The sequence below is a fragment of the Danio rerio genome, chromosome 6 (genome assembly GCF_052040795.2).
Source record: "Danio rerio strain M-AB ecotype USA chromosome 6, GRCz13ab, whole genome shotgun sequence".
NCBI lineage: Eukaryota > Metazoa > Chordata > Actinopteri > Cypriniformes > Danionidae > Danio > Danio rerio.
Genome location: NC_141026.1, coordinates 48,532,747 through 48,545,249, shown reverse-complemented (window position 1 = coordinate 48,545,249; position 12,503 = coordinate 48,532,747). Strand labels below are relative to the sequence as shown.

At 35.8% G+C, this 12,503-nt stretch overlaps 1 protein-coding gene across 2 annotated transcripts in view; it reads left to right on the top strand.

Moving 5' to 3' along the window:
• The first annotated feature begins 5,801 nt into the window (after positions 1-5,801).
• Positions 5,802-12,503, top strand: part of rdh20 (retinol dehydrogenase 20) — an 11,724-nt gene continuing 5,022 nt past the window's right edge. The window contains exons 1-4 of one of the 2 annotated variants that reach the window (XM_087257984.1): positions 5,802-6,320; positions 10,362-10,460; positions 10,553-10,698; positions 11,348-11,479. In XM_087257984.1, the coding sequence (XP_087114110.1) occupies positions 5,868-6,320; positions 10,362-10,460; positions 10,553-10,698; positions 11,348-11,479 (830 nt within the window). In that variant the 5' untranslated portion in view covers positions 5,802-5,867. Of the gene's footprint in view, positions 6,321-6,785; positions 6,894-10,361; positions 10,461-10,552; positions 10,699-11,347; positions 11,480-12,503 lie in introns of those variants that run through there. The other variant, XM_087257985.1, reaches the window with a different exon arrangement.

Genomic DNA, 12,503 nt, shown 5'->3' with positions numbered 1-12,503 from the left:
TGAAAGTCAAAATAATGACTTAAAAAGCCGCCGTGTCATGATTTACAAAGTCAAAATTATGAATAAAAACTTTCAGGTACAACTTTAAAAGCCAAAGTGACTTAGAAAGTCATAATTATGATTTCTAAAATCTAAATAATGAGACAAAAGGTTAAAAATTCAGAGCACAGAAAAGTAAAAAAATGACTTAAAACTGAAGTGACTTAAAAATCAAATTATGATTTCTAAAGTCAAAATAATGAGATAAAAAGTTAGGTAAAAGTAAAAAAAACTATTTATACAGTTAAAATTCAGAGATAAAAAGTCAAAGCAATAATTTTAAAAATTAAATTATAAAATGTCTAAATTACATAAAATGTCAAAATTATGATTTATAAAGTCAGAATTATGAGAATAAAAGTCAAAATAATGACTTAAAAAGCCGTCTTGACTTACAAAGTCCAAATTATGATTTCTAAAGTCAAGGATTATGAGATAAAATTTTTATTGACTTAAAAAAACAATGCGAACTAAAGAGTCATAACTATGATTTTACTATGTAAAAAGTTACAATTGTGACAGTCAAAATTACAATTTATAAAGTCAAAATTACAAGATAAAAAGTCAAACCTGTAATTTTAAGTCAAAATTATAAGATAAAATGTCTAAATTATTACATAAAAAGTCAAAATTAGGACTATTAAAGTTAAAACTGACAAAGTAGAAATTATGAGATAAAATGTCTAAATATAGACTCAAAAAGACATGACATGTTATATATGATGCAGATAGAGGTTACCATTGTATACTAGTGTATACTATTATTGTGGCATGCCTGATTATGGAACATCTTTTTTCAGCTGGGTTTAGATATGACTTTGTTTGATTTGATTAACTCCTAGGAAGATACCTAGTATCGTTTTTTGTCTGTCCAATTAAGAACCAGGCTGAAAACAAACTGGGTCTAAAATATTTTGATATCAAATAAAATAGTCTTAATAGTCTTTGTTCTAACACAAATCTATGGCATTTCTCCGATAGCATGTAAATTCAGCATTATTTTGCAAATTTGGTCAAAAGTCCATGCATGCACTAGCTTTTAGATCCTCCTGCCACAGAAGTAAAAAAATGCCAAAGATGAGTTAAGCTCATTACAGTCTAATTTAGAAATCAAAGCAAAGGGGATTTGCTCATCAAGTCATGAGCTATCTCTTCTGATTTTAAAAAATGTGCTGCTGTTTTTTTTTTTTTTTAAAGAAGTTACAAAGAATGGGAATAACATGGCCTACAGTTAAAGAAATTCACATTTACGGCCATAAAATTTTGCATCTACAGTTGTTGGTTTAGTGTTTTTTTAGTGGCTGAGGACCCTCTTCAATGTTTCCTTAGCTGACCAGTATTGTCCATTGACGCTGAAACACGTGAAAAGAGAGGATTAAATTAATTCCAGTAGCTAGAGGCTATTCATACAGAGAGAACAATGCCATAGGCACTGCTGTAATGTAGGGCCTCATATATACACATTCCCATGTCTCACATGCAAAGAGAGGGTAAGAGGGGCTTAGAAGTTATGTGAGGTAAATGGGCACATGCAAGCGCATATGATGCTTGTGTAAAAACAAATTTCAGTAAAATGTATACGTCAATGTATGGAGATCTACTGGGATTTAATCAATTGTATGACACATTTTTATACAATTCATTTATAATAAAGGTCCTTTGATATACTTAATAAAGGTCCTTTGATATACTTAATTTGTTTTTGAGCATGTGATTAACAGTATTTTTAACCAAATATTTTTTAACCAGTTTCCTCTACGTGTAATATATCTGTGATTCTTTGTGTATACACTCATTTACCTAACTTTATGTATACAGAACTGCCTTAATCCTTTATGGCATAGATTTAACAAGATACTGGAAATATTCCTCAGAGATTTTGTCCATATTGACATGATAGCATCACCCAGTTGCTGCAGATTTGTCGGCTGTACATCCATGATGTCTGAGATGATTCCTGCTTCATGACATGCAGTGTTATCCTGATGGAAGTAGCCATCAGAAGATGGGTATACTGTGGTCATAAAGGAATGGATAGTCAACAACAATACTCAGGTAGGCTGTAGCATTGTCATGATGCTCAATTGATACTAATGGGCCCAAAGTGTGCCAAGAAAATATCCCCCACACCATTACACCACCAGCCTGAACCGTTGACAGAAGGCAGAGTATATCCACGATTTCATGTTGTTGATGTCAAATTCTGACCCTACTATCCAAATGTTGAAGCAGAAATCGAGACTCAGACCAGGCAATGTTTTCTAATCCTCTATTGTCCAATTTTGGTGACCCTGTGTGAATTGTAGCCTCAGTTTTCTGTTCTTAAACCCGGTGTGGTCTTCTGGTGGTAGCACATCGGCCTCAAGGTTCGACATGCTTAATGTATTCAGAGACGCTCTTCTGCATACCTCAGTTGTAACAAAGTGATTATTTGAGTTACTGTTGCCTTTCTATCAGTTTGAACCAGTCTGGCCATTCTCCTCTGATCTCTGGCATCAACAAGGCATTTGTGCCCACAGAACTGCCGCTCACTGCATTTTATCTCTTTTTTGGACCATTCTCTGTAAATCCTAGAGATGATAGTGCGTGAAAATCTCAGGAGATCAGCAGTTTCTGAAATACTCAGACTAGCCTGTCTGGCGCCAACAACCATGCCATGTTCAAAGTCACCCAAATCACTTTTATTCCCCATTCTGATGCTCGGTATGAACTGCAGCAGATCGTCTTGACCATGTCTACATGCCTAAATGCATTGAGTTGCAGCCATGTGATTGGCTGATTAGAAATTTGCATTAACAAGCAGTTGGACAGGTGTACCTAATAAAGTGGCCGGTGAGTAAGTAACCATTGAAAATGATAAATTAACACTAATTTCACATTTGTGGATTTAAAAAAAGTGACAGTTCTATGTGATTATTAGCATGTTTCACATCAAAATACATGAGAGTTTCTTTTCTATATGATATCACCAATGAAATCCCACAGCAATTTGTAAGTTTTTAAATTTAGTGTCTAATTCGTATATGAATTTGCACAACCAAATCTGTATATTTTCGTGAGATTTTGGGCTGGATGTCAATTTATGGACATCGACAGGTACTGTATATAATCAACTGTATGGCACATTTTTTATACAATTCATTTATAATAAATGTCCTTCATTATACTTTTCTACAATTATCTACAATTAGTTTGTTAACCATATTATGAACAGTATATTTAACCAGCTTCCTCTATATCTAATATATTTGTGGTTTTATATATGTACAAGTAACCATTCAAAATGATAATGATTTAACATTGGTGAGTTACAAAATTGAGGCTAGGATGGCTTTTTGAAAATTAATCTCAAAATTATTTTTTTAAAGTGCGATTATTAGTATTTTCAACATTGAAAACATGACAGTTTCTTTAATACATGATATATACAATGACATATGTAGTATTTAGTTTATACTGTCATAAAACATATGACAGTAATTCATAAGATTTTGGATATAGTGGCTCATAATATGAATTTGTATGAGTGCATACATGTCTATCGTGAGATTTATGGCTGAATACTTCTATGTCTGTGATAGTGCTCATTCCAAACTGTGTTAAAACGTTCAACAAATAAATAAATAAATAAATAAATAAAGTAAAATAAAAATGAACACTAAATTGCCATTGGTGGCTTTGAAAAGCGAGTTTAGCATGATTTGTCAATATGCAATGTCTGGTGGAGACATCTGATCCATCCAGCATGACTAACAGAATTACACTGGTTAAATGTGCAAGAATAAAATGTTGCCTTACAAAAACAAAAGCATCATCTCCTTACTACACAAACATTTCCATAGTTCTAAATCATTCCACTCTTTAAATGAAAAAGAAGATATTGTCTTTATGTACTTTTGTGCAGAGGCTCAGCCTGGACTAACAGGTTTTCAATTGCTCGCAGAATTGTTTTTGTGGTTCAGGAAACACAATAATGTTGCATTACGTTTTACTGTGAATTTTTCAGCAGACAGTAGATCATGTTATGAACAATAACACTGTGGCAAGTCTGGTTACCCAGCATGCGCTTCAACTGGGGTCAAATTAGAGTTTATTTGATTTGATTACTGGCTTGGAAAACCACAAAGCCCTGTTCACATCTGAAAATAAGATGTGTTTTTGAAGGTACAATGCACAACACTAAATGCAAAGCTTGTTCACACAAGCAAACAGTAAAAAGGACAACGTTTTCTTACAGGTTCTGTTGAAAACAAACTCAAAATGCTGCTATCTGAGCTCAAACTACATTTTCCTCTCTGTAGTTTACCATTTGTTTCCTTTTATGTGTGTGTGTGTGCGCGTGCGTGTGTATATATATATATATATATATATATATATATATATATATATATATATATATATATATATATATATATATATATATATATATATATATATATATGTATATGTGTGTGTGTGTGTGTGTGTGTGTGTGTGTGTGTGTGTGTGTGTATATATATATATATATATATATATATATATATATATATATAAATATATATGTATATGTGTGTGTGTGTGTGTGTGTGTGTGTGTGTATATATATATATATATATATATATATAAATATATATGTATATGTATATGTGTGTGTGTGTGTGTGTGTATACATATATATATATATATATATATATATATATATATATATATATATATATATATATATATATATATATATATATATATATACATATATACATACAGAACACCCAAACGCTGATGTGCTTTAGCATACTATGGATATCAATAATTACAGATATCCAGTTTTCTTCATGTCTTCTTTTGTGTTCAAATAAAAAGACAGGACAAGTTTGGAACAAGTGGATGATGAGAGAATTTTAAGTTTTGAGTGTAGTCTTTTGAGTATGTCAAGCTGCTGTGTTAACCCATTGTAATGTGTTTTAGTGAATATTAAAGTACTAAAAGAGCTGCAGTTTATTTTGTATTTTCATATGTATATTTTATATGTTTTAAAAGTAGCTTCAAAGCAAAGTACTAAGTAATCTGATTACTTTTTGCATGACGTAATTAGTAATGTAATCAGATTACAATTTTCCAGTGGTAGTCAATAATTTGTAATCTATTACTTTAAGTAACTTACCCAACACCGACAAGGACTATATACCTACATATAAAAATAAGAAGAGTGAATGTTGATTTTATACCAACTTGGGTTTCGTGAACAGAAAATATTAAGGCTATAAAAACAACACTAGCTGGGTTAGTTAAATAGTAAGAGATATGCGAGACGATATGCAAGAAAAAAACATGAATGATTTTGCATTGGGGAAGCAAATGCAAAGTTGCTGAAATGAAATATGATTTTTCTCACAACAAAACAAGTTCTCACAAAAACAAACAAACAACAGATACCATTACGGAAGTTCTAATGGTTTTTGTAATAGTTTGAATAGTTCCAGTTGAGCCTGTATTGGTCCCGTTGGACTCTGGATTCTACCAGTTTTGACAAATGGATATCTGCCAAAACACATAGAAACCTTAAAATTGACTAGTTTTAAAATGTAATGGTTAGGTTCATTGGTTTAATGGTATTTGTAGTGGAATCTTCTTTTTAAGCAGAGGTTTTATTCCCATCACCATTAGAGGCTCTGTCTTTCAGTATTCTCACAGCAAAGGAACTTTAATTAGTGGCTCAAAGTATTTTCTCCTAATCCTGACTCTTGAGAACGGGAATATATAAACAGCCTCTGAGGAAAGAGACCAGAAACAAGGCGAACAAATCATTCCCTCCCTCAGTCAACCACACACACCTCTACCTGAGCAACGCCATGATCTTCCTAATGGATTTACAGGTGATGCTGCTGGATGTGCTGTACTTCATCCTGCGCTCCTGTCTGCGGCTCGTGTTCAGACCCCGCACGAAGCCCATAGACGGCGAGTTGGTGCTAATAACCGGCTCTGGGGGTGCTTTGGGGCGGCTGTTCGCCCTGGAGTTCACCAAACACGGCGCAGAAGTGGTGCTGTGGGACGTCAACGGGGAAGCTAATGAGGACACCGCCAAACTGGTGAGGGCGCGAGGGGGGCAGGCGCACGCGTACACGGTGGATGTGACAAAACGGGAAGAAGTTTACCGGACAGCCGACCTCGTACGGGAGGAGGTGGGAAGAGATGTGACCTACCTGGTGAACAATGCCGGGGTGGTCGCCGGTGAGAGACTTCTGGACTGTCCCGATTACTTGTTGGAGAGGACCCTGAAAGTAAACTGCCACGCTCTCTTCTGGGTAAAAAAATGCGAATTTTAATGTCACAATTAATTACTCTTTCATTTGTTTTAAATTAATGTTATCTGTGCAGATTATTAATTAAATAATAATAATAAAATTGCCTTGGTAATCTACACCAAAACCACATCTCTCCGTTTGATTATTCTTTTTCAGGCGCGTGGGCGGGGCCATCTATCACTCACATAAACTCGACCAATAGCGAGCCTTAACACAACTAATAGTTTGTTTGTTTGTTTGTTTTTTTAATGAAATACGTAGGCTAGCATTTGTTTTAAATGCAGGTTATTCGTGCAGATTATTAATACAAAAAGTAACAGTAATCTACACCAAAACAACATCTCTGATTAATTTACATGTTTTTTTTTTTGCCGCATGGGCGGGTCAACCTGTCAAACTGACACATGAGATCGACCAATAGCAAGCCATAATGATCCCACGGTCCAATCAATTCACAATATTTTAAACAATAAGGGCTATGTTGTTTTAAACCATAAATATTTACATTAGATGTTTTTTACCCTGTTGTCGCCTATTGGAAGGAATGCATCAGTAAAGTCGCCTATGCAAATGGTCAGTAACCTATGCAAATTTCTTTTTTAATTATAAAAATTTAAATTTTACATCACTTTTGTACATTGATTGATAAGTGATCACATGAGCATTGCCCACAAAAAGTGCATGTTTGTGTGCATGGAAATGTATTATCCTCTCCTGCTTTCACTTCCGATGGCGGTGAGAGCATCAAAGGTCTCTCTGGCCGCCCTGGCGACAACGTTGTCTGCCTACAGCTCATTTTAAACCACCAAACACGTCAATAAATATAATTTTATTAAACTCTAGAGTAATTTTTTACATCAAGTGTTTTCTTAAGAGATGATTGTCTCTAAAAAGCCATTCAAAAGCATGAAAAAAAATGTATTGGCCATAGTGTGTAAATGGGAGAGTGTGTGTTTACCCGCACTGATGGCACAGTCTAAAACAATCACCAGAGTAATCGGTGGTTCATTCCAATGTGGTGACCCCAAATAAACCAGAGAATAAGCCCTGTGAGTGAATTATAAATGATCCCAACTGATTTGATTGTCTCAATGTGTTACTGTCACCCAAAAAATCAGCACATGTTGGTTACACAGGTTTTACCATGGCTTTTGGTTAAGCTGGTTTAAACTGGTTCTTGCTGGTTCTAAGATGGTCCTGACCATCACATGACCAGCAAAAACCAGCTTATGACAACCATAGAATCAACTCCAGCAAGTCCATCAGCAATGGATCAAAAACCTAACCAGCAATCCAGCATATGCAGTTTCTCTCAAGTTCATAAGGTCATGAACATATGATCCATTAATGATCTACCAAATGTATAGATGTACCTGTATTAAGTGACATGTCAACAGAAAAATATCCTTAAAGATCCTAAAATACCTATAATTGATGACTATTCCACACAAAGACCATAAAAAGTACAGTACCATTTGAATACCTACCATAAAGACATACTGTGATTTCTGCGTTTATGCCGAAGTTTGACATTATAGATCACTTCTTGATAAATTCGTACATGATATGCATAGAATGCATGATGTGGGAGTTAACAGATTTGAACCTTTAAGCCCCATTTACATCCCTTTACTCGTAAACATATTATTGCTCAATGAAAGTCTGAATCTGATCCTCTTAATGCAAACAATCGTTACAACATATGAAGTAAGTGGATTAATGCTCACATTCAGCAGCCATACAACTGAAGATTTGATTTGGAATTGCTCTATTTTTGTAAAGGAGAAGCCATGTGTTCATTCATTCATACTGTCATTGGTGCACGCAACTCCTTTGGAAACATCAAACTTATGTGAACTCTAGAAAAGAAAAGACACGATATGCGAATGGTCCCAAAAGGCTGTCGTCATTTGCAATCTCGAGTAGTTGATCTTCTTGCACAGACATGGTGGATTCAACTGGTTTGTTGGCAAATTGGTTTCGGATCCATTCTTTGGCAGTTTGTGTGTCCTTTACTGGGCATTTTCCCCTTAGCAAAGAAACTTTCCAAAGAAGTCTGTTTTTTTACTCATTTTGCTGCTTATTGGCAGGGGTGAATTTGGGGCCCTTAGCAATTCCAGCCATGGGGCCCAAACAGGCCCGGATTGGCTAATCGGGAGGACCGGGAGAATTCCCGGTGGGCCGGTCTGTTTTTTGGCCGCGAGAGCCGGTGTCCCTAGCTGCTTGCACTCTCAGCAGTCACACTTTTTTCATCTATTTATTTATTTGACCTTAGCTTTTCTCTTTTTCTTCATTATTTTGCCGCAGCGCCACTCTTTTTATTTATTTTCTCGCAGCCCCGTGAGCAAAATGCAGCCTGCAGGTTAGCTAACATTAATGATGATGATGTAATGTAACTATCGACCCCAAACAGCGGCACCTTAGTGAGTATAAGAATTCGAATAATTGATATTAATGAATAATACACCTGCTCAATGAAAATCAAATGATTTACTACATTAATAAATCTGTCATAACTTGATCAGAAATCTTAAAAGGGAGAAGGGAGCCATCAAAAGAAAGTAGTGCTGTGTCTTATGGGTCACAAGTCATTACTTATTTTTTATTGCCACATTTATAGCGCCATTGTGGTCAAGTGTTACGAATGTTGCATTTCAACGCCGCGGCCCCGTTTTCGAATCTCACCTGTAAAAGTATTATTAATTTTTTTTTTAAGACATATAATACTGTTAGGGTTGTTGAACATTTAAATTTCTAAAGCAGCTGTTTTCTTGAAAAAGTCGTGATAGTGAAATTAGAAACTGAATTGGAATCAGTCGTGAACTGAGGTGGGGCGGTCTGGCTTGAAACTCCAGGGCTGAAAATGAGTCCCACTCCGGCCCTGGGCCCAAAAGTTCTAAAATGCACCTGTAACTTTTACTTTTTGCTGATTTTTTTTTATATCATTCGATTTCCTTTTCTAAATTTTATAATAGTGCACAATAATGATAATAATAACATGTAAAGCACCTTGTAAAACTTTTGAAACGATTTGTTTTCTTAAGATGAATTCACAACTAAACATAATAGATGAACTATTTTGTTTTTTTAAACTAAATCTTTACTGATTTGACTGCTGGACTGCTCCATAATTGAAGGTGTGGGATACATTTGCGCAGATGTAATGATTACATTCAAATGAAACATTTTAGACCCTCACCGTTCAAAATATGATATGAATATGTATATTTGGGGGCCCTCAGATATCCTGAGGCCCTAAGTGGTTGCTTACCTTGCTTATTGGTTAAATCCGCCCCTGCTTATTGGTTATATTTGGGCGCTCAAGTGAGAAAGATGTAAACGAGAGAATGTGGTCATTTTTCAAAATAAAATACTTTTCAAAATAAAAGATCATTCATACTATCAAATATAAGATCGTTCAGATAATAATTAAACCGGAAATAGTTATTAACAGTTCTTGTGTGGCCCGGTACCAATTGATCCATGTGGGTGAGGACCACTGATCTAACCTATTTACTTTTAATAACATAGTTCTACCATAGCACATTTCTAAAAATCCCAAGTTTAAGGTTTTTTTTTTTGTGAGTTTTTTTCACTGTAAAATGAAGTTTTTTGTTTTTTTTTATTAAATGAATACTTCAGACTTTATTTACAAATCCGTAAGTCTTCCAAATACTCCACCAAAGCTCTGAAATTTCACTCACATTTGAATGCCTTTGCTTGTGATGTAACCAAACCTGTTAGAAATCTCATTCTTAACTGAAACTAATGAGATTGGAGAACTTTGCTTGAGGGGAAGATTATGAGTGAATAGCCATTCATTTTCAGTCAACACAAAGCTATCGTATGTTTTGGGAAAACATGAAATTGAGCAAAAGGTTTACGCTGTTATGGTGCTTCTTTTAGAACGCGTTTTCATCAAGGTTTTTACATAATTTCACAGATAAACAAGCAGCTTCTGAATTACGTTTTGTTTTTTACTGAAAAGTGATTTTCAGTCAATATATTATCAAACTGTATGATTTGTTTGTCCCCATACAGACTGTGAAGGCATTCCTGCCCCAGATGAAGGATAAAAATCATGGGCACATCATCACTATAGCCAGCGTTCTTGGACTCTTCAGCACAGCCTGTGTAGAGGTGAGATGAACAGTAACTAAGTAAGACAGTGTTCAAAGTCCTTCTTTAACCTGCTTGTATACATATCATTAATGCACTCGTGTGAATGGCAGGACTACTGTGCCAGTAAGTTTGCTGCAGTGGGGTTTCATGAATCTCTGGCCCATGAACTGCTGACCGAAGACTTGGATGGAGTGAAAACTACTCTTGTGTGTCCTTATATTGTGGACACTGGCATGTTTGAAGGCTGCAGGATCAGGTCAGGAGATATCACAACACAATACCAATGTTTTAACTTCAAAAAGGATAAAAGGATACAGTAGTACACCCACCAAAGTGAAGTGCGGGGGTGGGGGGTTGGGGGTCTCTGCGCCTGCTGAGAGGGGCAGCCAATGAGGGCAGAGGGGCAGTGGCTCTAGCCACCATGCCAGCCCCCTGTGCACGGCCCTGTTCACCACAATGATTGCCGCTTAGCTGTTAGTCGTAAAAAGGCTCTTAAGCTAGAAAAGGATGCCTTAGCTTGGCACATGCAGCGGTTTATACAAAATTAATTGTAAGTGACTCACTGGCATTTCATTGGCCTGTTTATATACTCTTTCAGATGATTAGATTCTGACGTAATCCCCATAGTGGAAGTTTCCACACAGCATTTCTATTCCCACCCTTGGGGAACGAGGGTTACTTTCTTAACCAAAGCATTCCATACCATAGTCATGTCTCCTATAAATATAGTAAATCCAGAGAGAGAAACTGTATTTTCTAGCAGTCTAACTTTTTTTTAATTTATATTACACTTAAGGATTTATATTAAACTTAAACTATTAGTTCATCATTGGTTATAACAGATGTATTTATTTAAATATGAAGCAACACAATTATTCAGACTCTTCATTTTTTTCTCTCTACAGGGAGGAAGTTGCGCTGATCCTGCCTCCATTGGAGCCCTTGTACTGTGTCCAGCAGGCCATGAATGCCATTCTGATAGACCAGCCATTAGTTTGCATCCCCAGACTAACATACCTTCCCTTCCTGGCCAGAGCGTGAGTACAGACCTACTTTAACATACGTGACTTTAACTCTAGTACTATTCACATCTGCACCACAATAGGGTATATGCACAACTAGTGTTTCTTCCCATACCGTGATAAACCTTCGGTGTACGGTTAATGCGACTTCTTTTTTTCAATAATATATGGGTTCTTTTACAGCATCGATGTTGTAATGTAATTAAAATACAATCAGTTAAACAGACTTCAGCACTCATTTAGTTGTTTAAGCGTAAAACGAGATCATTTACATGCACGCGACAGTCAGGATCAGGCAGAAACTCCATGAAAAATACTGGGGTAACATAAATGTTCATATTTTAAAGACATGGTGCGAAAAAAAACAACAATTATTTAATGCTGTGCTTCTTGTACATTCTAAGACTCACTTTTATAATGTAGATCATTCAGGCAGCGAAGATCATTGAATTTGAAAGAAAAATGACCTTAAATGTGACGATTTTGTAACTGCATACAGTTTACCAGAAGCGCTTGACCCAGGTTACTGAAAAAGTCCTTCCGCATACTTCTGCATATACCCAAGCAGCAACCTCCCGTTCTCCCTCGTGAAGCTAATATGTAAGTAACTGAAACTGCAATTCATCGAAATTCCGCTAGTCCTGGCTCCATAGTAGAGCAGATGTCTATTGACCCTACTGTTTAAAAGGCCAACTTTACAGCAGAAAAAAAAGGTGTTTACAGCCTGGTACAAAGAATGATTTTGGTTCATAAAGCTATATTATCCTTCATGACAACTGTGTGGGGCTGTGATTTTTACTTTTTTTTTATAACTCGTCCGTTTCATTTTTATTAAGTTATATCAAAGGTGCAGTAGGTGATCTTTCACAATGCTAGCAGCTTAGCATAAATCTCTGAATCACACTCCATCCCCTGCCGTCTAGAGCTACACCTCTTTAAATACGAGCACAGCAAAAGAAGCCTCTCTCATGTGTTAAAGCGACTAGTGCTTGTCCGGCGGCGAGCAAGCCAAACTGACATGCTATTTCAGAGTGAATAT